At 60.2% G+C, this 24,591-nt stretch overlaps 5 protein-coding genes and 5 non-coding genes across 13 annotated transcripts; 8 read left to right on the top strand and 2 right to left on the bottom strand.

Moving 5' to 3' along the window:
* The first annotated feature begins 41 nt into the window (after positions 1 to 41).
* RPL7A (ribosomal protein L7a) lies at positions 42 to 3,545 on the top strand. Its single transcript, XM_042914318.1, has 8 exons — positions 42 to 102; positions 700 to 820; positions 1,297 to 1,446; positions 1,944 to 2,084; positions 2,295 to 2,374; positions 2,680 to 2,810; positions 3,112 to 3,181; positions 3,371 to 3,545. The coding sequence occupies exons 1-8, from the start codon at positions 100 to 102 to the stop codon at positions 3,473 to 3,475; spliced, it is 801 nt and encodes a 266-aa protein (XP_042770252.1). The 5' UTR covers positions 42 to 99; the 3' UTR covers positions 3,476 to 3,545.
* LOC122205726 lies at positions 481 to 554 on the top strand. The gene has a single exon (XR_006196228.1). It is a non-coding gene; the product is annotated as a small nucleolar RNA SNORD24 (small nucleolar RNA).
* Positions 1,140 to 1,214, top strand: LOC122205725. Its single transcript, XR_006196227.1, has one exon. It is a non-coding gene; the product is annotated as a small nucleolar RNA SNORD24 (small nucleolar RNA).
* Positions 2,136 to 2,210, top strand: LOC122205723. Its single transcript, XR_006196225.1, has one exon. It is a non-coding gene; the product is annotated as a small nucleolar RNA SNORD36 (small nucleolar RNA).
* On the top strand, positions 2,537 to 2,608 carry LOC122205722. Its single transcript, XR_006196224.1, has one exon. It is a non-coding gene; the product is annotated as a small nucleolar RNA SNORD36 (small nucleolar RNA).
* Positions 2,953 to 3,019, top strand: LOC122205724. Its single transcript, XR_006196226.1, has one exon. It is a non-coding gene; the product is annotated as a small nucleolar RNA SNORD36 (small nucleolar RNA).
* A 223-nt stretch (positions 3,546 to 3,768) lies between the features above and the next one.
* On the bottom strand, positions 3,769 to 7,365 carry LOC122205671 (surfeit locus protein 1). Of its 2 annotated transcripts, none has more exons than XM_042914315.1 (9): positions 7,183 to 7,365; positions 7,040 to 7,091; positions 6,138 to 6,271; positions 5,742 to 5,824; positions 5,061 to 5,252; positions 4,703 to 4,775; positions 4,452 to 4,614; positions 4,043 to 4,276; positions 3,769 to 3,949 (listed from the first exon to the last, which is right to left on the bottom strand). In XM_042914315.1, exons 1-8 carry the CDS (start codon positions 7,363 to 7,365, stop codon positions 4,074 to 4,076), a joined length of 1,083 nt encoding a protein of 360 aa, XP_042770249.1. In that variant the 3' UTR covers positions 3,769 to 3,949; positions 4,043 to 4,073. The 2 variants fall into 2 exon arrangements, with proteins under 2 accessions (XP_042770249.1, XP_042770250.1); XM_042914316.1 differs by having other exon boundaries at positions 4,043 to 4,124.
* SURF2 (surfeit 2) lies at positions 7,357 to 11,804 on the top strand. 2 transcript variants are annotated; one of them, XM_042914321.1, is made up of 6 exons: positions 7,357 to 7,441; positions 7,527 to 7,681; positions 8,355 to 8,458; positions 10,342 to 10,530; positions 10,629 to 10,795; positions 11,205 to 11,804. In XM_042914321.1, exons 1-6 carry the CDS (start codon positions 7,364 to 7,366, stop codon positions 11,283 to 11,285), a joined length of 774 nt encoding a protein of 257 aa, XP_042770255.1. In that variant the 5' UTR covers positions 7,357 to 7,363; the 3' UTR covers positions 11,286 to 11,804. The 2 variants fall into 2 exon arrangements, with proteins under 2 accessions (XP_042770255.1, XP_042770256.1); XM_042914322.1 differs by lacking the exon at positions 10,342 to 10,530.
* Positions 11,805 to 12,659: 855 nt separating this feature from the next.
* Positions 12,660 to 24,312, bottom strand: SURF4 (surfeit 4). The gene is made up of 6 exons (XM_042914317.1): positions 24,110 to 24,312; positions 16,834 to 17,020; positions 16,083 to 16,159; positions 15,438 to 15,481; positions 14,738 to 14,924; positions 12,660 to 14,046 (listed from the first exon to the last, which is right to left on the bottom strand). Exons 1-6 carry the CDS (start codon positions 24,155 to 24,157, stop codon positions 13,780 to 13,782), a joined length of 810 nt encoding a protein of 269 aa, XP_042770251.1. The 5' UTR covers positions 24,158 to 24,312; the 3' UTR covers positions 12,660 to 13,779.
* On the top strand, positions 14,208 to 20,714 carry LOC122205676. Of its 2 annotated transcripts, none has more exons than XM_042914323.1 (2): positions 14,208 to 14,427; positions 19,482 to 20,714. In XM_042914323.1, the coding sequence occupies exons 1-2, from the start codon at positions 14,307 to 14,309 to the stop codon at positions 19,994 to 19,996; spliced, it is 636 nt and encodes a 211-aa protein (XP_042770257.1). In that variant the 5' UTR covers positions 14,208 to 14,306; the 3' UTR covers positions 19,997 to 20,714. The 2 variants fall into 2 exon arrangements, 1 of the variants encoding a protein (XP_042770257.1); XR_006196194.1 differs by lacking the exon at positions 14,208 to 14,427 and adding an exon at positions 16,882 to 18,699.
* Positions 24,313 to 24,591: the final 279 nt, after the last annotated feature.

The following is a 24,591-nucleotide window of genomic DNA, read 5'->3' as shown; positions in this document are numbered from 1 at the left end:
TCCGAAATCCCGCGCAGGCGTTAATTCTCGCGATCTCCGAGGTCGCCTACATATTACCCACAATTCTCTTTTTCTGTCTCTCTTCTCCAGCCTTCCAAGATGGTGAGCGATCTGGCGGTTTTCGGTGTTGAGCTGGGTCCGGCTTCTATCCACTGCCATCCTCTTCGGGGCGTGGCCGTGCGGGGATCCCTCCACGGCGTAGCGCTAGGGGAGCCCCGCGGGGCCTGGCGGGGTGGCACCGGGCCGGGTAGAATCCCGGCGGCTGGGTCGGGGAGTGGGAGAGAGGAGGGCCCCGGCGCGGAGCGCAGCGCCGCAATGCGGGGCTCGGAGCGACGGGGCCGAGCTCCTGGGGGCTCCCCCGGCGGCCTTGGGCGAGAGGTTCCGAGTCCACCGCTGCTGTTTGCGGAGGCTGCCGTGTGCCGGGCCCCTAGAGACGGGGCGCGTAGTTCTGGGACGCGGCGGGCGCGGCAGCCCGGGTGGTGCAGGTGATGTGAAGAGTATTTGCCGTCTGAGTGATGGTGAGGACGCTCCTAACCACCAAGATCGCTGATGCACACGGGCCGTCGCCGCCCTCGCCTCTGGGCTGCCTTGGCCGGGGCCTGGGGGGTCAGGCTCTGCTCGTAGGCGGGGGGATCGGGGCGCCTCCAGAGCAGCGCGTGCGGGAGCGCGGGGTTGATCTGGGTGTCGCTTCTCGCCTAGCCGAAAGGGAAGAAGGCCAAGGGGAAGAAGGTGGCCCCGGCCCCTGCTGTTGTGAAGAAGCAGGAGGCCAAGAAGGTGGTCAACCCCCTGTTTGAGAAAAGGCCCAAGAACTTTGGCATCGGTGAGTAAGGAGGGGGGTGGGGGGAGGACGGCAGCGGAAAAGCGGAAGTGTGCTGAGCGGAGCGAGGGTCGTGTTCCTGCCCCGTTGATAGGTTTCAGCGGGTGTGGGGTTCCCCCCTGGCTGGGATGTGGGTACGCCGGCACAGGGTGCGTGGCCTCGTCCCTCCCCCCGAGTGTGTGTCAGCTCCGCTAGGATTCGGCTTGGCCACCAGGAAGGCAGCGCGCACAGGCACGTTGACCGCTGCACTGATGGGCGGACCGCTGGGCTGCTTGTTGGATGAGGGAGCGTCGCCAGTGCCCCGTGATCATAGGTGTTTGTGTGCAGATGATGTAAGAGAATATTTGCTATCCGAGAGATGGTGATGACGCTTTAAACCACCAAGATCGCTGATGCACCTACACCCTCCCAAGTGGCGCTAAACACGAACTTGACCGGGAGTTTGAGCCTCACTTACATCGTTGCCCTTAACTTCTCAGGACAGGACATCCAGCCCAAAAGGGACCTCACGCGCTTTGTCAAGTGGCCCCGCTACATCCGACTGCAGCGGCAAAGGGCTATTCTCTATAAACGTCTCAAAGTGCCTCCTGCGATTAACCAGTTCACCCAGGCCTTGGACCGCCAAACAGGTGAGTTTGTGTAAACCAGCACGGAGACGTTTCCTGGGCAGTTAGGGCTGGATCTGGGGTCTTTAAGGAGTTCTGGGTACTTGCAGGAAACCGGCTTACTAAAATCTAGGTTATCTTGTCTGGTTTCCAGATCGCGAGGGTGGCATAGCTGAAGTGATCTCGTACATAGTCTGAGATTTTTTTTTTTTTTTAAGTTAATTTCTGTTGAGAGCACACACTTGGTGGTACAAGCAGGGGAGGGGCAGAGAGAAGGAGAGACAGAATCCCAAGCAGGCTCCACGCCATCAACGCAGGGCCCTGTTAAGGGCTTGAACTCACAAACTTGGAGATCATGACCTGAGCCAGGATCAGGAGTCTGACACTTGCCTGGGCCACCCAGGCGCCCCGGGGTCTGAGATTTGCACTACGATAGTATTCCGGACAGTGACTTAAAGCATCACGTAGATAGCAAAGATCAGAGCTTGAAACGCGAGGCTAAACTGACCTCATTCTTGCAGCCACTCAGCTGCTCAAGCTGGCCCACAAATACAGGCCGGAGACCAAGCAAGAGAAGAAGCAGAGATTGCTGGCCCGGGCTGAGAAGAAGGCTGCTGGCAAAGGGGATGTCCCCACTAAGAGGCCCCCTGTCCTTCGAGCTGGTGAGTGGGCCCCTCCTTAAAGAGGGTGAGTGGTGGGGTGGGGCAGGCTGTTGGCAGTGATGTATGAATTTCTTCACCTGGAAACACCGTGGAGAGCAGAATCCGAGCTTTTTAACCCTGAGCCACAGCTGGGTGTGTACCATAGTAGAGCTGCTTTTGTGACCTGGGCAGTCCCCGTGAACTGCTCATGCAAACTGTTTGTGCTTCCAGGGGTTAACACCGTCACCACCTTGGTGGAAAACAAGAAGGCTCAGCTGGTGGTGATCGCACACGATGTGGATCCTATCGAGGTGTGTCGGATCGGTTGCTAAACGCTGTTAAAGTTAGATTGGGCCCTCATGTCAGTACTGGGAAGACTGGAAGTAAGCTGGAGTTTGGCTCGAGAGGCCCAAGTAGGCATGTGACTGCTTTCCGTTGAAAACAGTACTGATGAGGGATCCCACGGATAGCCATTGCGATGATGTGGATTTCTCACTGAATTCAACCTTGAAGTGCAAAACATGAGCTTTTTAACCCTGAGCAGTTGCTAAGTTAGCTTCTAAATTACTGCTTTTGACCAATATACGTTCTAAAGCTAATGAATGCGCTTTTCCAGCTGGTTGTCTTCCTGCCTGCCCTGTGTCGTAAGATGGGGGTTCCCTACTGCATCATCAAGGGGAAGGCCAGGCTGGGGCGACTGGTCCACAGGAAGACCTGCACCACTGTCGCCTTCACACAGGTTAACTCGTAAGTATGCAAGGGGCCCCCGAACTCCCAGACGTCAGTAGAGGTCAGGCAGTCCTCTCCCCCGGTACGTTTCATTCACTTCTCGGGATTTTACCTTAAAGACCAAATGTTCTACCTTCAAGCAACACGTTCATCTGAATCTTTGCCGATGATGGTTACGAATTTCTTCACCTGAATAAGCCATGTGGTCATGTTGTGTCTGAGGCAGAGGCCTTGTGTTTGGGGCTATGGAAAGGAAGTTATTCCTGTTTTCTGGAAAGGTAACATGCTGATGACCCCCTTGTCCCTCCCGCCTTTTCAGGGAAGACAAAGGAGCTCTGGCTAAGCTGGTGGAAGCCGTCAGAACCAATTACAACGACAGATACGATGAGGTAAGCAGCAGCTGGGCACAAAATGTTTGGGGTAAGTCAGGCCTGTCTCTGGGGGACTGGCCAGCTCCTCCAGAGCAGTCCTACTGGGCAGAGGACTTGGAGTGGCCAAGGAGAAGACAGCATGAGCTAGCATGGCTCCGAGAGCCTGACAACGACAGCCCACGCCAACAGCCTCTCCTGTCATTGCAGATCCGCCGCCACTGGGGAGGCAACGTCCTGGGTCCCAAGTCGGTGGCTCGCATCGCCAAGCTGGAAAAGGCAAAGGCTAAAGAACTGGCCACCAAACTGGGCTGAGTGGGCACAGGTGACTTTTCTGTATATAAAAGTAAATAAAAGGCTCTTTCTCAGCCCGGGCCCATTGGCATTTGGGGTGGACTGTAATTTTTTGTCGTCTTACGCACGTTTGGGGTGGTGGCAAGGTCCTTATTCGTTGTAGGGTAGAGTTGTGTTAAACCTGCTGTGTAGGTTGTACGTTGATCGTTTGGAAAAAGCAGCCTTAAGACTGCTTGGTCACATACCAGGCCCAAGCCTGGACTGTATGATCATCCAGTTAAAAGTGGCCCAGGTAGAAAGACGGATACGGCACACAGTGTAGCACAGAGATTTATTTATGCCAGTGGTTGCTGATCCCACATGAAAACATCTCCACAAATCAGCCACTTCCTGATAATTTAGGGGAAGGGCTACATCTGCTAATCTCACACACCAGAAGTCCGACGTAGGAATTTCTTAAACCACAGGTATGACGTAGCTGCACAGAGTCCGTACCTTGGGTCAAAAAGATGAACAGTCAGGATTCTGAAGGGGGGGGGGGGGGCTAGAGATCCGGACTCACCCCGTGAGATCGTATCGGGGACTCACCAGGTGATGATGTATTGCATGTGCTCGTTCCTCAGAGTGACTCGGGTTTGCCCTCCAATGGGTCCCCCGGGGACGGTGCTCTCTGCAGAGACAACGGACTCAACCCACAAGAGCTATGCCACCAGCTTCTCAGCACCAGTTTCTCCCTACAGCGGCTTGGCCAGCTGTTTCCTTGGAACCTTGCAGAGCTTTTTAGATTTTTGCGCGGCCAAAAGTTCAGTACATACCTTTCACCTGTAACCAACCCTGGGTTGCCTCTTTGCAGACAGATACTCCCCTTTCTCCCAACGGATACTACGATGTAACTAACAGGAAATAACTAGAAAATTTCCAGGGCTAAAAGGAAGGTAGGACGGGGTATTTACAAAAAAGCTACTCGATCTTCTAGGATGGGCTGATCACAACGTACTGAAGTCGGCATCAATGAAAATGGGGTCTGCGCCTGTGAGCCTGGCCATGGCCTCCAGGTCCCGGTAATGCCAGTGATTTCTTTCTGGATTGTTCTCAGGGACAAAGGGCTTCCTGGTTTCTGTCAGCCTCACCATCCCAACTAGGTCCACTTCTCCCTCGATCTAGAAAGGAGAATGTGAGATTCCTCCTTAATGCCTGTGGTTCCTATACAGCCCTGTTCACAAAAAAAGGAGGGTTCTTGCCCCTTACCTGGCCTTTCTGCCGTGTATCCGGATTCACTTTCTTCCTGGGGACAAACCCTCTATTTACCAGGATGGTGATTCTGAAGTAACAAAGTATGCTCTCAGGTGGAGAAGGATTTTTGGACAAAGGTTAACGCTGGTAGTCTCCGGGAGAACAGGGAGCAGGTGTGCCCCGGGAAGGCCTGCCTTTGTCCAGCCTGTGTCCTGACTGGCAGAACACCAACTCTGAAGACAGATACCCAGGGTCCCTGGGAATCCCTGCCCGCATCCATCTCCGCTTCCTCCCTCGGGCCTCCTCCTGCGACATCCACGCGGTGAATGACCCTCTCCCACAACCAGAGTTCTGACCTGTCTGTCCTACTCACCCCAGCTCTGTGCAGTGGAAGGGGGTGATGACGTAGGCCCCGCTCTCCGGCGAGGAAGAGAGGCGGCCGGCCTCCCGGGCCTCCCGGGCCGGGTCCACCATCGTCCGAGGCATCATGTACAGCTCCTTGGAGTGGTCAAAGTGCCCCCTGACCTTCACTGGCCTGTACTCCAGGTTCTTCAGTTCCATTGGGCTACACAGCAGTGGGGAGAAGTGAGGCCCGACGAGATCGGGCGGGAAGTCAAAGCCCGTGAGGCCTGCGCATCACAAATAGGGCACGGGTTTGCTCCCCTAAACTAGCTCTTGTCCCTCCAGGACAGTGGGTCAAAAGGAGGGGTAGAGACAAGAGAATCACTTAGGATGCTTTTTCAAGATTCTGCTCTCCTGTCAAGACCACATGAGGGGACACCACCCCCACCCACCAGGTAAGAATTACTGCTCCGGGGAGCCCATCAGCACTGTGCCCCCACAGGTACGATGGGCCTGGGAAACCAGGTGAAACCCCAAGTCACAGATCTCTTTCTAAAAATGTCATGCCACCCCCCAACGGTGGTCAGGAAGCTCATTAGAACAACTCATCTCGAGGGCTCCCGTCTGAGGGTCAGGACAGCAAGCGGAAGCGGCCAGGCCCCGCTGCCGACCTTGAGTGAGGCCGGTCCCAGGCGGGCAGCCACACACTCACTCTGCTGGCAGAGGGATGGGCTCAGCCATAACTCTAGACTCGAGCTCTGCTATCAGCTTCAGCTTCCACTTTCGACGCTGGACCTGTGGAAACAGCACACCCAAGCAGGTGGCAATAAGGGCAAAAGCTCAGAGCCCCCATGGGCGCCTGGGTAGCTCAGTCGGTTAACCATCTGACTTCGGCTCAGGTCATGCTCTCCTGTTTCATGGGATTGAGCCCCGTGTCCGACCCTGCTGACAGCTCAAAGCCTGGAGCCTACTTCGAATTCTGTGTTTCCCTCCCTCTCTACCCCTCCCTGCGTGTGCGCGCGCGCTCTCTCTCCCGAAAATAAGCAAACATTAAAAAGAAAGAAAAAAAAAAAAAGCTAGAGCCATCAGCGCTAAAGCTAGTATTTACCTGCCAGGTCCCCAGGCCAAAGGCAGTCACAGGAATGAGAAGCAGGAACCACTGGAGAAAGGAGTCATCCTCCGCTTTGGTGGCAGGTGCTTCAGCTGCAGAACTACCACACCTGCTTGGGCTCCAGGCCAACCCTAGGAAGGTTTCCAACCCTGGCGTGGGGTCAGAAGCCCCCGGCAGATAGACCAGACCTGGAGCAGCCTATTCCTCAAGGAGACACGAGCACTACTGCCCCAGAGTGAACAGACCAGCCTGTGGCCACCGGGCACGCTCCCTGGACGTTCACCGACTGCATAAGCAAGACCTAGGGCCTAGTCCTGCCTTTGCCACCAACCCCGACCCTGGGTAATTCGTGCAACCATCTCATGCCTTTTACACAACAACAGTCTGCCGCGTACTCGTCGCACTAAGATGCACCCGCTATGCAGAGAGGGAAGCGCGATCAACTCGGGAAAGGGGCTCCCAAGAGCACTCCCAACAGCTTCTCTTGTTCCCTGCTCGTGAACTTAAAGATGGAACCACGTACAGGGAAAGTGCAATTCAGCGGTCAGAGCGTGAGCCTCATCAAATGAGGGCACCTCGGGCGTCGCGGACGGTAAAAACGCAGGCCTGGAGCAAGGGTTCTACAGCACCCTTCCTTCTTACGCAGCACGCTATCCTGCCGGACGTGCACGCGCAACCCGCACGCCGCGGCTGTGCTGTCGTCTAGGGCCCCGCCGGGCGTGACTCGGGAGTACGAGAGGGGCCGGCCCGCGGGCCACCTCGGCTGAGAGACACGCCCGCGTTCGGGCGGCAGTTCGAAGCTCCTCTCAGTGCCTGCGGCCGCCCCCCCCCCGCCCCCCCGCTTACAAAGCGGGGCGTCTTTTCCCAGGTGCCCAGGTCACACCCGGACGAGTCCTCACCTGGGCGCAGGGGGACCGCAAGGACGCTCCTCCGGACGGCGCGCGCCGGGGCCTACGGAGACCGAGGGGCTGGCTGAGCCGGCCCAGGCCGGGTCCGGGTCCCCCAGCCCGCCCGACTCGTGCCCGCCCCGCGCCCCGCTCACCGGCGCCGGCCGCGCAGCGCGAAACCCCAGCCACCGCACCGCCGCCGCCGCCGCCGCCATCTCCCCGCCCCGCCGGCGCTTCCGGGACGAGAGGCGTCTGCTTCCGGGGCGCCGCCGAGCCCCGCCCCCGGCCCACGTGGTGCGAGCGGCGCCGGCTTCCAGCTCCGAGGGCGGCCGAGCCATGAGCGAGCCGCCGGCCGAAGTGCTCGCCTTCCTCCGCGAACACCCGAGTCTGCGGCTGGAGCCCGGCGCCGCTAAGGTCCGCGGGGCCGGAGGAGGAGGTGCGGACCTGCTCGGGCGGTCCCCGCACCCCCTGACCCTCTCGCCCGCCCTCCGCCCCGCAGGTGAAATGCGCTCTCACCGGCCACGAGTTGCCCTGCCGTCTGCCCGAACTCCAGGTCTACACCCGCGGCAAGAAGTACCGGCGGCTGGTCAGCGCCTCTCCGGCCTTCGATTACGCGGAGTTCGAGCCGCACATCGTGCCCAGCACCAAGAACCCGTACGTGGGAGCGGGCTTAGGCCGGGTACTGCGGGAGGGGCCCCGAGTGGAGCCGGGTCCCGGCGCTGAGTCTGGCCGCTGCCGCGAGGTGGATTCGGAACCCCGGCCCCTCCCCGCTGGCTGCGCGCTCCTCGAGGGCTTGGCGCCGTCCTTCGTAGGTAGATGTTAGGAGACTGGACATCCGGGTTGCAGGCTAGAGCTCCCCGGTGAGCCCCCTCTCCGTGGTGCGTGTTTGCTTTTCGTAACGCTGAGGCTTGTCACCTAAGGCTCTGAATGCGTTGAGTTCCACGTATTTAAGGAGAACTTTGGTGCAGCTGAACGTGTACGGTTGACAGCACTAGTTGAAGGGAGGGGGCCGGGGGATGCTCCCGTTCATCTAGGACTTTGCCAAGCCAGGTCTTCACGTGCATTCCCGTGGGCCGGAGTGGATGCTGATGACCAGGTGTGTTCCAGGTAAAGGCCGAGAGGTCACGGTCCGTCCGGGTCACTGGTTCTCCACCCCAGTTGCGGGGTGGAATTGTTTTCCAGCCTTTAAGAATCTTGATGCCCAGTCTGCTTCGGAGACTTCTTTGCCAGACTCTGGGAATGATTCCAAGACGCAGCCGTGGTTGGAGAGCCACTGGTCCAGACCCTTGTGAACATCCCTGCCAGCCCACGTTTGCCTGTCCCCTAGGCACCAGCTGTTCTGCAGACTCACCCTGCGGCACATCAACAAGGTCCCCGAGCATGTGCTGAGGCACACCCAGGGCCAGCGGTACCAGAGAGCTCTGCGTGAATGTAAGTAGCCATGGGCGGACGCAGCCTGCCTCGGTTTACAAGTATTTCGGGTGCATGCCTGCTCTTCTCCGGGACCAGTGCCCTCGAAGGCAGAAGTGGTGTCTCAGTCAGCTTTTGGCAGTAGCTGGTGGTGCGCCCGGCCCAGCCCAGGGGAGGGGTGGTGGCGGAGACTGCGGTAAAGCAGGCAGTGGGCCCCGACATAACCGTGAGTGCTGTGGCGGTCGTGTGCCGAGGGCCGCCAGGAGGCCCTGGGGAGGCGGGGTTTCTGGGCTGAGACTTCAGGGACATAGCGAGTAGAGGCAAGAGTGCTCCCGTTAGAGGAAGGATTCCGGCAAGATTAGAGGCAGAAAAACACTTGGTTGTGGGAGGTCCTGAAGGACGGCCGCTGTGACACCACGCAAGATGGGGTCGGGGTCAGCAAGGTAGGTGGGACAAGACCACAGGGGGTCTTGGAGGCCACAAAGGACTGAAGCGGGGACTGGCAGTCACCGTGTGCGTCAGGGTCACTGTGGTGGGGGGTGGGGGGGCGGGAAGGAGTGGAGCAGGGGACCCTTGGCGGCTGTGCAGCCAGCTGAAGGTGACGGTGGCCGGGGCTACAGGTGCCGGCAGGGAAGATGTGGACGGGTTGCAGCTGTTCTGTGGGTAGAATCAGTAGGTGAGGGAGAGGAAGAAGTCGGCTGTGACTCCCGGATTCCTGGCTCGAGAACCGGGGTGCTTACGAGAGTGGCATCGGAGTCACGGGCTTTGTGGGGAAATGAAGCATTCTCTTCAACGTGTGTCAGGGAAGGTGGCTGTTGAAGACGCGGGCCAGTGCTCACGTGACGCACACCACTGACACTAAGTGGCGTTTGCGTCCGCAGAGCCACAGCAGAGGGGACGCGGGGCCAGGCCTGAGCAGGGAAGAGCCCCAGGAGGGGGAGAAGCAGGCAGGGTGGTGTCGGGACGGAGGTGTCGAGGAGGAAACGGTCGACGCTTCTCAGATACTCCTGACGGGAAGGTGGAGACGGAGCCGGCGGGAGCCCCACGGGGAAGCGAGGGCCAGGTGGCGCAGAGCCAGTGGACCCGGGTGTGGGGAGAGAGGCAAGGAGAGGGAGAGGACTCTGGAGGCTGTGTTTCCCCAAGAGGAAATGAGGCCCAGTCTTCGCCCACGGGCAAAAGTGAAGGACCCCTGAAGGGTCCCACGTTGGCACAGAGCCTGGGGGCTGCCGGGTGTGGGTGGGAAGGGAGGGACTGGGTTTGCCCCAGTAGGAGAGTCGTCCTGATGCTGGAGCGTGTGGCTCACGGGACCGGCGGCCGGGGAACCTGGCCGGGGGTCCTGAGAGGGGACTTCAGGTGTGGGGGCCACTGGCCCCGAGGCCGTGCGGGGCCACAGAGCGAGTGGCCGAGATGAGGCAGGAGAGAAGAGCCTGGCGGTGGGGGACATCAGAGGCCGGGGCCCGGTCCCCTCCCCCTCCTCCCTGAGACCGGAGAGCGCCGCCCACGGAGGGCCGCCCTCAACAGCCAGGCTCCTCGGTGCCACCCCGCTCCTCATCGGGGCTTGGTCTGTGTCCGCCATGCCGGGCGTCCGGCCTCCCCAAGGCCTCTGTGCGCGAGACGGTGTGGAGGCCTCGTCGCGGCCCCCCTGCTCCGGGCAGGGTCAGCAGCGGCCACGCTCCCGCTCTCGCCCTCACCCAGGCTGGGGCCTGGCACAGCTCTGCGTCTGCTCACGCCTCGCCCGCGCCCCCACCGGCCTCCGTCCTCTCCTTTCCTGGTAGGAGCTGAGCCAGGGCACCTCCCGCCACCACATTTTGCCCAGCAGACGGGGGGGGGGGGGGGGGCCGGTGGAGCCGGTCTCTGCTCCGGAGGACAGGGGGGCAGACACGGCGTGCCGGCCCGTCTCCCAGATGAAAGGTGTCAGAAGCAGGGCGCGGAGTACGTGGCCGCCTGCCTCCTGCACAGGAGGAGGAGGAGGGAGGACCAGGTGGACGGCGCCGGGCCGCCTCGCCGGGGAGAAGCCTTCTGGGAACCTTCGTCCGGTGAGGACGGCGCAGCTGCGAGTGACAGTGATGACAGCATGACAGACCTGTACCCGCGTGAGTGGGACCGGCCCCCTCGGCCCCGGCTGCGCCCCCTCAGCCCCGCGCAGACGGTGACGCGGACCTAAAACTGCCCATCCCTCTGTCCCTCTCAGCCGAGGTGTTCACCAGAAAGGACCCGGGAGGGACTGAACACGGGGACGGCACTGAGGACTTTCTGACCGAGGGGGAGGACGAGAGGCCAAGGGGCCTGACAGAGACGGGCCCTGGGGGCGGAGAAGAGACGCGAGGGGACCAGGAGCCGGTCCTCAAGCGCCGGAAGGTGAGTGGCAGCTTCCCCTGCCGACGGTTCTCCGTTTCCTTACAAAACCTGTGTAAAGAACCTTTCTGTGGGAGATAAAATGCCAAGCTAACGTTTCGGGAGTAAACTAGAAGCCGAGGCTGCTTTGGCCTGACGGGGCCAGGGGCTGCCGCACGGACGCTGGGCTCTGCAGCCCGTCCGAGGGGACTCCGGGGCGCACGCCGCAGGGGACCCGCGGGAGGGCCTTGTTAGGCCATGGCCAAGGTTCCTTCGCCCTCAGGTCTACGGGAGATCCAGAGCTCGCTGGAGGCTGGGGGCGGGGGGGTGGCATTTCAGGGAAGCCACGGGTGGACAGCTGGCCTGACTCGGGGGCGCCCCTCCGAGAGGACGGGGATGGCTCACTAACCGGAGCTCCGTGTTCGTGTTCCAGAGGCAGTTGGGCTCAGCGAAGAAGTTCAGACGTCACCACCGTAAACCCAAGAGCTTCAGCTCTTTTAAACAGTCAGGTTAATAAACGGCTGCCGGAGAAAAGCACACGTGGAAAGCTTTTCCGAAATCCTTCAGGTCCTCGAGCCCGGGTCCTCTTCAAGCCACCTGCTGTGCGCCCTCTCAGCCGACAGGGTGGGTGTCTCAGGGTCCCCTCCATCCGCTCACAATTGCTGCCCCCGGGGCTGGGGCTGGGAGTCTGTTGCCACTGGCATCAGGGCCACCTTACCCATCCCCAGGAAGCAGCCCCCAGGGACCCCGAGGGAAGCATTCTCTCTGGACGTGGCTTCTCAGCGGGCCTCGGCGAAGCCTAGAGGGTTCGGCTGGCTCGCTGGGCATCCGAGGAGAGGCCTGGTCAGGCCCCACCCCAGCCAGACAACACCAGAGGATCACGCCGCATACAACAAATGCCGTTATTTATTTTGATGTTTCCAAAAATCAAAACGTTTCCAAACACAACTAAGATATAAAATACAGCATAAAATGAGATTTATACCTATTTCCCACATAAAGCCAAAAAATTCTCAGAAATGGTTTTGCCGAAGCCAACTGGTAGATGGTATTTTTCTCTCCTTCCTGCAAAGGCATCTACCCCCGTCCCAGGCACGAGCCCACCGAGGGCCAGGGGAGGCCCGAGCAACCTCCTCCAGCATTGAGGGTGCCCTCTGACCGCACCCCTTGGCCTCCTGGGGTCAGACCGTTCCTGCAAACCAACAGAGGTGTTCGAACTGTCAGAGGTGTCCCGGAGGGACGGACGTGGCTGAGTGTCATCTGATGGGACGGCGGTGCTGTGCTGACGGGAAAGGGGGTGGACCGAGAGGTGGCCCCGAGGCGGACGCACGGAGTCAGAAACCACCCCGTGCAGCAAGCATCCGGGTGGCCAAGTAGAAAAGCCCTCTCCATCTGTTGCTTTTCCAAGGCCGGAGGCGTTTGCAAATGGGCAGGGGTTGGGAACATCTGGGGCTGAGGCGTGGGCACGAGGTGGGGTGTTGAGAGGGGTGCCATCGCTCCCGTCAGGTCTGGCGGGTCCAGGCCGCAGAGCCAAGTAAGGCTCTAGGAGCACTGGGAGGCAAAAGCGGGGCAGCTTCCCCGCCCCACGCTGGCTCTGGTCTGGCTGGTAAATGTGGATCCTGGCTCGGGACTGGCCCCGGCATCCCTAGGGATGCCCTCAGGCTTGCACATCTAGCCACGAACCAGGAAAAAAGAGACCAGCTTCAGGCAGTCCTCGTTCTAGCTTGGTCAGCCTGCCCCCCCCCCCCCCCCCCCCCCCCGCCGAGGGTCTGGGGGAGGACTGGGGGAGGCACAGACGAGTCCAACTCTCCCCTCGTGGCAATCGCTACAGCGTGGACGAGTGGAGAAGAGCCAACAGGCGCGTGCACCCCCAAGAAGAGAAACGCAGTGTAAGGCAATGTTAGAAAACTTTAAATACAGGATTAAGATCCAATCGGTAAGGCATCACAAATCGTAAAAAGTAATTTGGGCTGCATTCAGCGTAGCAAAGACAAATCTGAGCAAGCAACAGCCTTGAGAAAGTGGTAAGTCACGGCTGCGCAGCTTGGGAAAAGTCCCTCCAGCCGAAGGAAAGGCGGGCGGGGCGCTTGGCCAGGTCGGAGCCCACGGGGGCCCACACGAGCCCACAGGAGCCCACAGCGGCAGCCCGGGCTCGGCGTGAAGACCGGGGGTGAGGTAACTGGTCTGAGAGCCCGCTTCGTCGCTGCCCTGCCCCACGAGGCTGCTGCTCCTCCCACGCCCCTCACGGGAGTCAGCGCGCAGGCATGTGGCCAGGCCAGGGTCGGGGCGAGGGTCCCCATAGGCTCCAGGTGCACCTGGGGACTTCTAGCCCCGCCGTTCCCGCCCTGAGCCACTGAGGCTCCCGGGGGGTTACCCTACCCAACGAGCTGCACCAATCGGAGCCGGTTTTGTGCCGAGTGAACGGCAGCCTCGGCGGCCCCTCTGGCACCACTTCGTTCTTTGGGTTTGGGTCCAAATGCCGTTGTTGTCCCTGCGAGCGTTACGATGCGGCACGGGGACAACTCGGAGCCGTGGGCGAGGCTTCCGCCCGGGACGTTGACTGTGTGATGTTGGGCTGGGCCATCCCAAGTCGTTTAGTTTTAGCTAAAAACGTAAACTTAAAAAACAGTAAGAGGGAGACCGCTTTGAAGGATACACAAATGTATCTGCTCACAGTACAGCTTGAAGGCCCCCCACCCACAAAACAGAAACAAAAACGGGAACTGAGGCCACAGCCCAGCAAGCTGCTCGTGGGAAGCCGAGGCCGTGCCTGGGGGAGGGAGGCGCTGTGCCCAGCCAGCCCGCCCCAGTGGTCAGGTACTAGGCTGTGGGTCCAGAGCAGATTTAGCCGCCAAATTTCAGGTGTCTGCAAATAAATTCTCAAAACATCTGTGCCTTTACCAAGGGAGAGAAGGAAAGAGGACACATAAATGCTGGCATTTTTGTCGAATCCACCCCGAACCAGTCCTCGATGGCCGCGGGTCCTAGCCAGGCAGGGAAGGGGTCTGTTACCACTCTTTCTTCTTCTCGTCCATGGAGACACCCCCGGGGCCCAGGGCCACCACAAGGAGCAGGCCTCCGATCACCGACATGGTCTGGAAGAAATCGTACTTCAGGAAGTCATGCATGGGCTTATAGACAGGAATGGTCCAGAAGGCGTTGAAATACACGTTGATGGCAAACAGCCAGACGACAAGAGTCAAAGCAGCCAGCTTGGTTTTAAAACCAATGGCCACTAAAATCATCAGAGCTGTGCCCACGATGTTCTGGAGAATCTGCATAGGTTAGAAGGTAAGAAAAAAAAAAAAAAAAAAAGGTGAGGAAGAAGAGCTATTCCGACTGCCCTTGTCACTGCGGTATGTGTCTAGGTGATGTCACAGAGGGGTGTGCATTCAAGCGAGGAATAAAGAGGGAGGCGCCAGGGGCTTCAGTGAACAGGCTGCAATTTACCAGGACACACTCAGGCCCCGGCCTGCGGGCCCCCAAGCCATCCAGGGAGTCCCCAGTACTTCTTAGGAGCGGGCTCCCCCCTCCCATGGCGCCAGGTGCCCCTCCTGGGAGCTTTTCCCGGCCAGGGCGCCCAGCCCGCTCTAAAGACGGGCTTCGTAAAGCTCCCGGGGACGAGACACCCGGCGTGCACACAGCACGCGATAAAGGTACGAGCAGCGGGCAGCTAAAGAACCAAGGGTCCGCGAAGAGCCTGGGTGGACCGCCTGGAGGCCGGCACACAGGACACCAGGACCTCCAGGGAGGTCAGGGAGAATCTGGACTTCCTTTGTCAGCTCCGGGCCCCTAAGAGCTTGCTGGGTGTTCACTCCTTTTAGTAGGATCCGACGTTTGCCTCCTTTAAGCCGACTCCTTCCAACAGCCCCTGGACTAGGCTCCATGCACAGGCGGGGAAGAGAGGTCGGGGCCCTTTCCGAGGGACGGGAGCCCAGGTCCACGTACGCAGGCAGGAGCGCTCACCGAGAAGAAGCTGGCGTCAAAGTGAAGGAGGGTCATGAACATCAAGACCAGCAGAACCCTGCCTCCGAGCTGCATGTACTGTTTGGGAGAGCTCTCGCGCATGGTGGGGACGCCCGCGAACATGCTCTTCCCTTCGGAACGGGATTCCGCCAGGAGCAGCAACAGGCCTCCTCCCAGGGCCAGATTCCTGAGGACAGAAACGCCAGCTGAGTTGCCGGGGCTCGGCAGGCACTATGCACGCCCGTCAGACCAGGTCGGGAGACCTCGGCGGGAGCACAGGAAGGGAGGGCCCTTAGGTCCCTCTCTCTAAGCCGTGCCGGACCGGCTGGGTGTGAGTCCACAGGACTCCCAGCCGCTCCACGGCTGAAGACAGACGGCTCTGTTCCACCCAACAGTGACATTAACCGGAACACACTCGGAACCCGGCCCGGCCTTGGCCCTGCTGTCGACCAGCTGGGTCCCTGCGAGCAAGTGCTGCCATTCCGGCCCTCCTTCCCTCCCTCACGAACGGGGGGTTGGGAGGGACAGCTTCATTCTCACCTGTGTCCCGGGGTGCGGGTGGGGGGTTGTTGGGGGAGGGAGCCTCTGCCAACACCTCCTACAGACTCCAAGTGCTTGGACCCCAAGAAGTTCACTCCCGACCGCTAGTTACTGAGTCGACAGACATGAAAAGCAAGCTCAGCATGTGGAGCGCACGTACCTCATCAAAAACTTCAAGTCCCACAGGATGCTGTAGGCGATCGTCTGAAGGGAACAGAGGAGAGACAGAAACTTGAGTCTCACGTTTCCAAACGCACTGGGACTTCTTGAGGACAGCAGTAGGCAATCTCTCCCACAGAAGCGTAAACGTAAGGTGCACGGGACAGTTTAGGAGCCCAGGACAGCTCCGAGTTCAACCACAGGCTCAGCATTTCTCGAGCTGTGCTGACCACCCCGGGCCCGCGTTAACGAGCACCGTTCCCTGGGAGCACCCAGCCCGCAAGGTGCCGGCACGGCGCCCGGGAGCTCCGGTCCAGGTGCAGACAGCTCATGTGGCCAGCTGGGCGTTCACGAGGTAAAACGATCAGACAGTGTCCTGGCTGCAGCCAACCCTGTCATTTGTCCCCATCAGAGGAAACTCGGGGAGGTGGCAAAGAGGTGGGCGCCCAGAGCTTGGCACCTTTTCAGGGGCCCCATCCTCTCCAGCTCTCCTGAGCCTGCACTCGGGAAAATCCAGTGTTTTCTCAGGAAAGAAAAGGAGACCCAGGCAGAGACACAAGGGGGTGAAGCCGCATCCTCAGAGACGCCTTTGCGGAAGCTATGCCCCAAGCACGGCAAGGAAGAGAAGAGACCCAGCCCCGCGTACCTGCAGCGCTATGATTCCAAAGAGCCCAAAGCAGGCGTACTGCACGAAGTTCCTGCTCAACACCAGGATGCAGCCGGCTGGAAAGGAGAAGGGCCAGGCTCAGGGGGCCGTGGGCGAGTTCCGGGCGAGGGCCGTCGCCATGGCACCTGGCGCCCTCACCTGAGCCCTGCGCGGTTGCTGGCCCAGCCACGCGCCCCGAGAAAAGAGCCACTCCTGGGAGAATTCATCGTAGACCTGGACCACACACGAGTCAACGGGGCCTTACTTATCGAAGATACCGTTCTAGAAAACAGATCCCTTGCTCCAGAGAATGGGCCGTTTTCCGGAGCAGGCGGTGCAGTGGAAACTGCCGTGGGAGCTACAGGACCGACTGAGAAGCGCAGGCCCCTTTCCGGCCCCAAAATGTACAGGGAGGGGGGCTGCCGCCAGCAGACAGCGGCCGGGGAGCAGAAGATCTGCGGCCCACGTGAATCCAGCCTCCGATTCATCCTTTCCGACACCCTGCGTTTGCCCTGCTCTGGCTCCCCTCCGGCCCACCCAGGTCACCCAGTCTCCCCCGCGTCCCGGTCCAGGCGCTTAGAGCGGGGCCCGGGTCACGGGTCTTCAGTGAGCACAGCACCCACCCGAAGGCCCACAGAACCAACGCCCAGGCCCGGCCCGCCCGCCAGGGAGGGGGAAAGGGCCGGCGACGGCCGGCCCGGGAGCCCCTCGAGTGACCTGCCGTCCCCGCCCACAAGGTAAGCCAACTCACTCAGCTGTCCCAGCAGGTTGAGGAGCACAAAGGCGGAGGCCAGCGCGTAGCCGCAGCCCCACGTCGTGTCGATGTAGTCACGCTGCTCGCCCCACTGGAACCACATGCGGACGCCGTCCTCCAGGAACGTGCTGATCAGGCAGAGGCGCGCCACGTGGGGCAGGTACTGCTTCGTGACCCGGAGGAACTGCGGGCCACAGAAACCCGGCTGAGGGCTGCGGGACCCTCGGGGCCGCTCCCCGCGCTGCCCTGTGTGTCTCTGCGCCCGTCCGTCAGGCTGGGACCCTCAGGGCAACAGCCTCCGCCCTGTCAGCACGGGCGTGTAGGCGCCAACTACGGTCACCCAACGAGGGGCCCACGCAAGGCACACCACGCGGACGCTCGGGTGAGGGCCCTGGCGGATCGGGATCACCCCGATGAGGCCCTGCCGGCTCACCCGCGGTCTCCCCTCCCGTGCGCCCCGGCATCTGCACCGAGTCGTCTTTATCCTAGGCCGACCGGCACCAAAGGGGGGCGCGCGGCACCCCTGGCCTCTACCCACCAGACGTCATCGGCAGCCCCCCTCCAGCCGTGACGGCCAAAAACGCCTCCAGACACTGCCACAGAACCGCGCCCACTCCCTCGAGACCCTCTCGTTTCACAAGTGGGCAGACTGCACCCCACAGGGGAAAGGGGCTCCCTGAGAGCTGCACGGACCCGAGACAGCCCGCTGAGGCTTGGCCTGCCAGTCCCACACGGTCACACACGGCTAAGCCTTGGCCTCCCGACACCCCCAGTGGTGCTCAGACCCACTCTAGATGGAAGAGGGCTGAGCATGCTCTGCAGAGGACAGTCCACTTAGGGGACAGCCAGGGTCCCAGGCCCGGAGGGCCTCACGGTAGACCAACGGTAAGTTCATGTGTCTACGCTTACCCCAAACCTCCGAGCAGCGAGAGAAGAGGCCGGGCTCTGGCAGCCGCGCGCGCACCCCCAGTCCCCCCCAGAGCCCTGGACTGGAGAGGGTGGGGTGGGCAGCGGTGAGCACACACACGGAACTGGTGTGGCCAATGGCTAGAAGGCTCTGGAGTCTTTTACAAAGACATGCTAACAAATGGACGCACGACTGTCTCAACAGCAGTGAAGAGTCCAGTTCGGAAAATCACTGGTGAACAGCAAAGGGAGAGAAAGCACATTTAGAACTTCCTCCTGCTCCGTGCGAAGTGTGCCGTTAACGACGGCGTGGTTATGAAACATATATCGGGTGGAGACACAAATGTCACTCGGGTGCCCTGCAGCCACTTTCTCTTTCCCACCATCCAAGCTAAATGCAAAGGGAAGGAAACCCTACAGCACACGGTAAGGGCAGGCTCTCCGGGAAGTCCGCCCACAGGAGTGACGAGTCAGGCAGCCGAGTCTAAAGGGCACCTGTGGGCCTGGCCCCCGCAAAGGGACAGTCAAATGAACATCACTGCCCCTCTCAGGGCTGGCGAAACCTTACTGGGACCAGCTAAGGTGTGTCTGAAGAGTCTGTTAATTATTGGCGTTTTCGAAAAGTCGCTTTCAAGTCCTAGAAACAGCCGATGCTCTCGGCCGCAAGTAACGAGCCTCTGGCTGTTGAGATCAACCTCCAGTTTGTCGACTTGGGCTCAGTCAGCAGAGAAGCCTCGCCTCCCCTCCCCTCCGCTGGGCCATGGCAGCCGGGCACTCGTGGGAGGGAGGGAGAGCGGGGAGAAAGCCCTTACAAGCCAGGTGTCCTTTCTCTCCAAATCTCCCGAGCTCGACTGAGCCCCAAGGTGGCGATTCTGCACACACCTGCTCAGCCCTTGACCCTCACCGAAGCGGGGGCAGAGGTCACAGGGAGAGACCGACGCCTGGACAATGAACCAGGTGGGTCTAAGGTTCTTTCCAACTTGAATAAGCAGAGGAGAAGAGGGAAGGAGAAAGAACCTTAATGCCCCTACAAATTTTGGAGTCTCTGTAAAGCACACACAGGATGTCTGTCCACTCGGGGTACACACCCCCCCCCGCGTCAGACCGGGAGGTAGAGGGACAGCTGACCACTGGCCCTGCTGCTTCTGCCTCATGGCCCAAATGCTGTCGTGAGCCCCAGCAGGGTCAGCGGTAGAGTCGTTCCCAGTCTAATCCACAGGGACACGACTGGGGCCGCGGCGCAATTCTGGGGGAGGCTGACCCCAAAAGGCAGGGGCAGACAGACATGGGACACGTCCTGACCCGCCTCCAAACTGGAGCTGAAAGCTGCCTGCTGTGCTCACCAGTGAGGAGCAAACAAGCCCGGGCCCTTGGCCTTCACTCTAAGCCTCCTCACCATGAAGCACCCCACTTAACACGCGCTCTGCTCCACAGCCCGGCCCAAGAGACACAGGCAGTGTTTAAGAGCTTCCGTGATGAGTCTGTACGCCTAATTTGAGTGTCTGGGTCAAGAGGATTAAAGAGCAACAGGGAGACTCCTCCCTTCCCCGTGAGACAAGCTGAGGAGACAGACAGCTCTGTGCTTTCGGGGGGCCGGGGGGGGGGGGGAGCCAAAATTCAGGTTATTTCCAAGTTGGATGTGGTTCAGGCTACGGGTCGACTGTGTTCTGCAAGCCAGGCTGCTCCAGAACCTCTCTGAACCAGCCAGCCTCTAATAAGCACCTGTTTGGACTCAACAGGAAAGAAAAAGAACTGTTTCAACACGAGGCCAGACCCAATTTTACTCGGATTCTCCGAATGCGTGCTGGTTACGGCGGTTCAGACTCGGCCACTGAATCCACGTCAGGCGTCTGGGGACCGCATCCTCCTGGCACAGCAGAGAAGAGCCCCTGCAGCAGGCATCCAGGCAGCACGCGGGAGCCCGGGGGCAGTCCCCTGTCCCGTGCTTGTGCAATGGGTCCTGCGGGCCGGGGGCTGGGTGCTGCCCGCTGGGGACACGGAGACCCACGACGGCCACGCCTGGGACAGAATCGTGGAGGGAAAGCCGGAAGCGGGCAGCAAGCAGGGGCGGGCCAGGCCACAGGAGAGGACGGTTAGCCTGCGTGGGGCAGGCTTTTCCCTGGAACCTCCAAGAAGCTCACCGTCAAGCAGGGTGCGGTTCACAAGCGATGACAGGACCTGGGTGACTTATGAAATACGGAAAGTTGGGATTTATTTACGAAGGGCTATGATTTTGATTTTAGAGGGGGTTTAAGAAACCTAACTCTGAGAATACAGTGATCGTGTCACACAGCCACCTGCAGCTCTCACATGACACAGAAAAGCTACTTTCTGTGAGTACTGAGGACAGAAGGGACTTGAAAGCTGTCTGCAGTTCTTGGTTGGGAACTCTGAGGAAGCAAAAAAGGGCATGAGACCATCTGGTCGCAGGGACTGGGGCTGCCCTTCTCAAGGGCCACTTCAAGCCTCCACATCCCAGAAGATTAGAACTTGTGGCCAGACGGCCTCCCTCACATCAGGCTGAGTCAGGGCCAGGGCAAGAGTTCGATGACTCACACATGGGCATTCACCATGACCCCAGAACTCCCCCGGCAGGTCTCCCAGGTGCTGCTGTGTGGGTTCACGCTGCACCTCCAAGTACAGGAACAAGCGTCAACTGGTCCTGGAGATGGCCTGGCTTCCGTACCAGAAATCCACGTGACTAAGAGCCTAACCATAGGAGAGTAGCAACAAATCCCACGGAGGAGAACACAGCTGTGCCTCACTTTCCAGAAGCCTTGCTGACCAGTGCCCCCCGTGTCTCCACCCCTCTCCCCGGAAGAGGCGGGATGGCTCCTCTTAGGGCAAGCAGGAAAGAATGCGTCCTCTTTGCCTTCTCTCCTCACTCCTGATGGCGCAAGGCAGGAAGCCCCGGCAGGGAGGGGGACACAGAGCAGAGGAACAGGAAAATGATGCTCACAACCCATCACTGTTACGAGTGATGTTACCCGATGGCCGTCCACACACGGTTAATCCAGAGCCCTAACACCCGGGCAGCAGGTGTGCCCACTCACGTTCTGTCGGGCCATCCGAGCTACCCAACGCTGGACCAGCGGCCCAGGGGAGCTCCTGCGGGCACAGGCTCCCAGGATGGCTCCATCATGCCAAAAGACAGGTAAAAACCCCAAAGGCCACACGGGACAGCAAGGCCCCGTGCAGCTCATCTGTCACCCTGGTGACAGAGGAGCCGTCAGGCCGAACCCAGTAGGTGCTAATATTCCCATTTACCGGTACAGACGTGCTTGCAATTACGCTCTGCCGAAGGGCAGCGAGCACCGGCTTCAGGACCCAGACGTAATTTTGGATTGCTGAGTTCGTTAGTCTCTGGCCCCTCCTGACCTGGTCTCAGATGGCTTCCGAGTGCCTAGCTCCTGCAGAGGGCATGCTCAGCGTTTTCTCTAGCGCCTGGCCTCTTGGCCGCCAGGGGCAAGGAGCCCGATGCCAGAGATGTAGCTCTGGATGAGCCGGCCAGTCAGAACGAACGGGACAGCTGACCCTGTGCTCTCAACTCTGCGGGCCTCCAGGGGAGGCTGCAGGACAGCCAGGAGGCGAGGAGCCCAGCCTTTGGTACCAAGATGTGGACTCAGAACCTCAGCCTGCCTCACTCCACGCGAGACCGCCCTCTCCACACCTGAAGATAGAGGCCCTGTGGCCAGCCTCACGCGGTCCAGAGGGTAACACAGTACTAAGCGCGGAGGACCTGGCCCAGAGTTAGCGTCTCTTATCATAACTATTGGGGGACACGCAGGCTTTATAGGTCCCACTCCAGCGACCTAGATTTTCTGGTTAACACCTGTCACTTGAGTTTTGCTTTCGTTTTCTGGAGACAGGGTTGGAAAAAATGGGTCTGTCGTATTACTGATCGGTGACGTTGACAATATTGCCCATGCCCTTCAAATGAGATCATTTTCATTTTAAAAGCCTGGACTCCAGCACTTATTATTGGCAGCTTTGTTTGAGTACCGTGTGGATGAATGTTAAAGCGGCACCCCGGCCTGGCCAGATCACTATCCACAGGAAGCCGTCACTTGGGCTCTGCACCCTCTACCCTGCCCACGTCCTCCCGCGCCAAGCCTGCCCGGGCAGAAGACGCTCCTGACTTTGGTTTTGGAGAGCATGAGGGCCACTGCCCTCCTGAGTCACCCACAAAAGGGCGTGGAGGGGTCTTTTGACATCCGCTGCCACCACCAAGGCGGGCCCTGGCCCTGATAAACTGACAGCAGGAGCCCACGCTGCCTGACAAGACACAGCCCTGGGCCACTTTGGGTGTTCGACTGTGATGCAGGCAGGCCCTTTCCCCTCCATTCGTGCCAGAAGAACACCAGGCCTCGGAAGCTCGTAGTATGTGGCACTAGCTTTGAGGTCAGAGTCTGGGGTCCCCCCCGGGGCTGTGCCCCAGGCCAGTCCAGAAGCCCCAGCAGGCCATCTTTCCCACCAGTAACTTAAGTGCAGCCAGACTGTGTGTCTGCCCGAAGGGCCTTTCAGGTTCCAAGATCCTGCTGCTTTGATTTAAACAAAATGCAGGGAGAAAAAGAAGAAAAGATTACATATAGAGATTTTGGGCTTTTTTTTTTTTTCTGTAGGGAAGTTGATCGTTTGATAGTTGGCACCAGCTTGGTTAGAGACATTTTATCTAGATTTGGTTATGAAATGCACTTGCAAAATCAGGGTTCTCCGGACTGAAGAGTGAGTGTGCAGAGCTCTCACGGTCCCCGTGGCTCAAAGGAGCCATCTTCTCAGGGAGTTGCTACTTGGGGAAATGCAATCGGGTCACTAAAACCACTGAGAAATGGACAGGGAAGGCCTACGTGGTTCTTGAGAGCTTTTGATATGAATTGTGTTTATGAAGGATACGATTTTTAAAAGGTCTTTAAACATAAAATCATGACCTTAGCAAAAACTATTTTTTCAAATGGACACGCTTTCCCCAGCCCACCCCTCCCCCCCAAGCTGGTTCTCAAATACCGGCTCACAGGAGAGTGGTGCAATGGAAACCCCGCTACCAGACCACACTACAGACGGCACCCCTCAAGGGGAACAAGGGAAGATCGAGCTCGCCCATGCCGGATCAGAAAACACGCATTTGTGTTTCTGACTCACACAAACGCGTACAAGCCTTCCAATAAACCCAAACTTCAGAGTCTCGTTACTCAATACCACCCCCATAAAAGTAAAAAACGTAACCTCACTACTTTTAAGTCAGGCAAAAACCACAAACCCGTTAAGTGCACAAGGGAAAGAAATGGCCAGTGGGCCAGACATGGCTCTGCCTGCAGGGATAAGGCTGCTCATCTGTAGACCTAAGGGGACACTTTCACAGGTAAAAGGTACTAAATAATCAAAGCTCGATGAAAATCGCCAGGAAGCTCCGTCCTTTCCCCTTTCTAGGATCTGATTCTGTCCATCTGGTCTGTGTCAACTGCCTGTTTCAAGAGCTTCCCCGGTGCTCAGAATGCCACCTGTACACTCGGGGAAGAAAAAAAAAAAAAAAAACCCAGGAAGATAGGCTTCCCCTCCTCCCAGGTTTGTGTACTGATAGATACCCATTCAATTCAGTCCCAGGGCAGAGTCCAAACAGGGAGGGAAAATGCTGGGAGGGTCAAAGGGACCCCATGAGTCCAACACATCTGGGAAATAGTAACAGAAGAAAGTGCGGTTGCTTTCCGTAGTTGGGGTACATACCAGGGCGCCCCCTTTCCTCTGGGAGGACCCCCAGGCCTCCTTTCTGACCGACCCCCCGTTCAGGATCACAGCTCCCCACCCCGCCCCCTAAGAGTGCCAGTGAAAGGAGAAGCGTGCAAGGACCACCCCAACAGTTCGAGACGGAGAGAACGCTCCCCAGTAGCCAGACTCGGCCCAAACCCGCAGCGCCCCCCAGCCCCCAGGCCTCGGGCTCCCTTCTCGGGACCGGGCAAGGCAGCCCCTCACATCCCTCACCTCCTGGGGCCGGCCAGGCTGGGGGAGGGGGGGGGCGGGGGGGAGGGGGGCGGCTCACCGACCTGGGTGCCGAAGCACGGGCCCGAGAACCCACCCGGAGCCCTGGCGGGGAGGCGGCGACAAGGGCAGGCCGGGTTTCGGGGAGCCCCGGGTCGGGAAGGCGACGAGCCCCGGAGAGGAATGCCCCGGTTGGGGGAGGGGGCGCGATTCTCCGGCGGGCTCGGGAGGGGTGAGGACGCGGCGCAGACCCAGGGGCGGCCCTCGGGGGCCGGAGGCCCGACTCCGGGAGCGCAGAGGGCTCGGGGCCGAGGCCCGGAGGGGGAGTCGGAGGGGACGCGCGGGAGGGGCCTCGGGGCCGGGGCAGGAGGCCCGGCCGGGCCGCAGGCCGCACCTGGTCGGCGAAGTCCTCGGCCGTGCCCATCAGGTCGTTCTGGCCCATGGCGGCGACGGGAGGCTCGGCTCGCTCGCTCCCTCGCTCGCTCGGCGCTCGGCCCGTCGGCGCCCGCGCCCGCTGCGGCCTCCACAGGAAGTGCCCGGCGGCCGGCCTCGCTCCTCGTCCGCGGCTCCAGCGGCTGCCACGTAGGCCAAGCCTTAAAGGGGCCGCGCCGGCGGGCCCGCCCCGGCCGCGCCTTAAAGGGGCCGCGCGCCGCCCGCCGCCGCCCCGTCCGCCGCGCTCGAGGCTCCGCCCGCCGCGTTCTGGCGCCGGCAGCCCCGCCCACCGCGCTGGGGCCTCGCCCGCCGCGCCCTGGCCCCGGCGGCCCCGCCCGGCCCCGCCCGCCGCGCTCTCAGGCCCCGCCCGCCACGTTCTCAGGCCCCGCCCGCCGAGCGCTCTCAGGCCACCCCGCTGGAGGGGCGAGTCGGAGCTCCCCCCTC

The sequence above is a fragment of the Panthera leo genome, chromosome D4 (genome assembly GCF_018350215.1).
Source record: "Panthera leo isolate Ple1 chromosome D4, P.leo_Ple1_pat1.1, whole genome shotgun sequence".
NCBI classification, from domain to species: domain Eukaryota; kingdom Metazoa; phylum Chordata; class Mammalia; order Carnivora; family Felidae; genus Panthera; species Panthera leo.
Note: the sequence above shows the minus strand (reverse complement) of the source record. Positions and strands in the feature narration are given on the sequence as shown.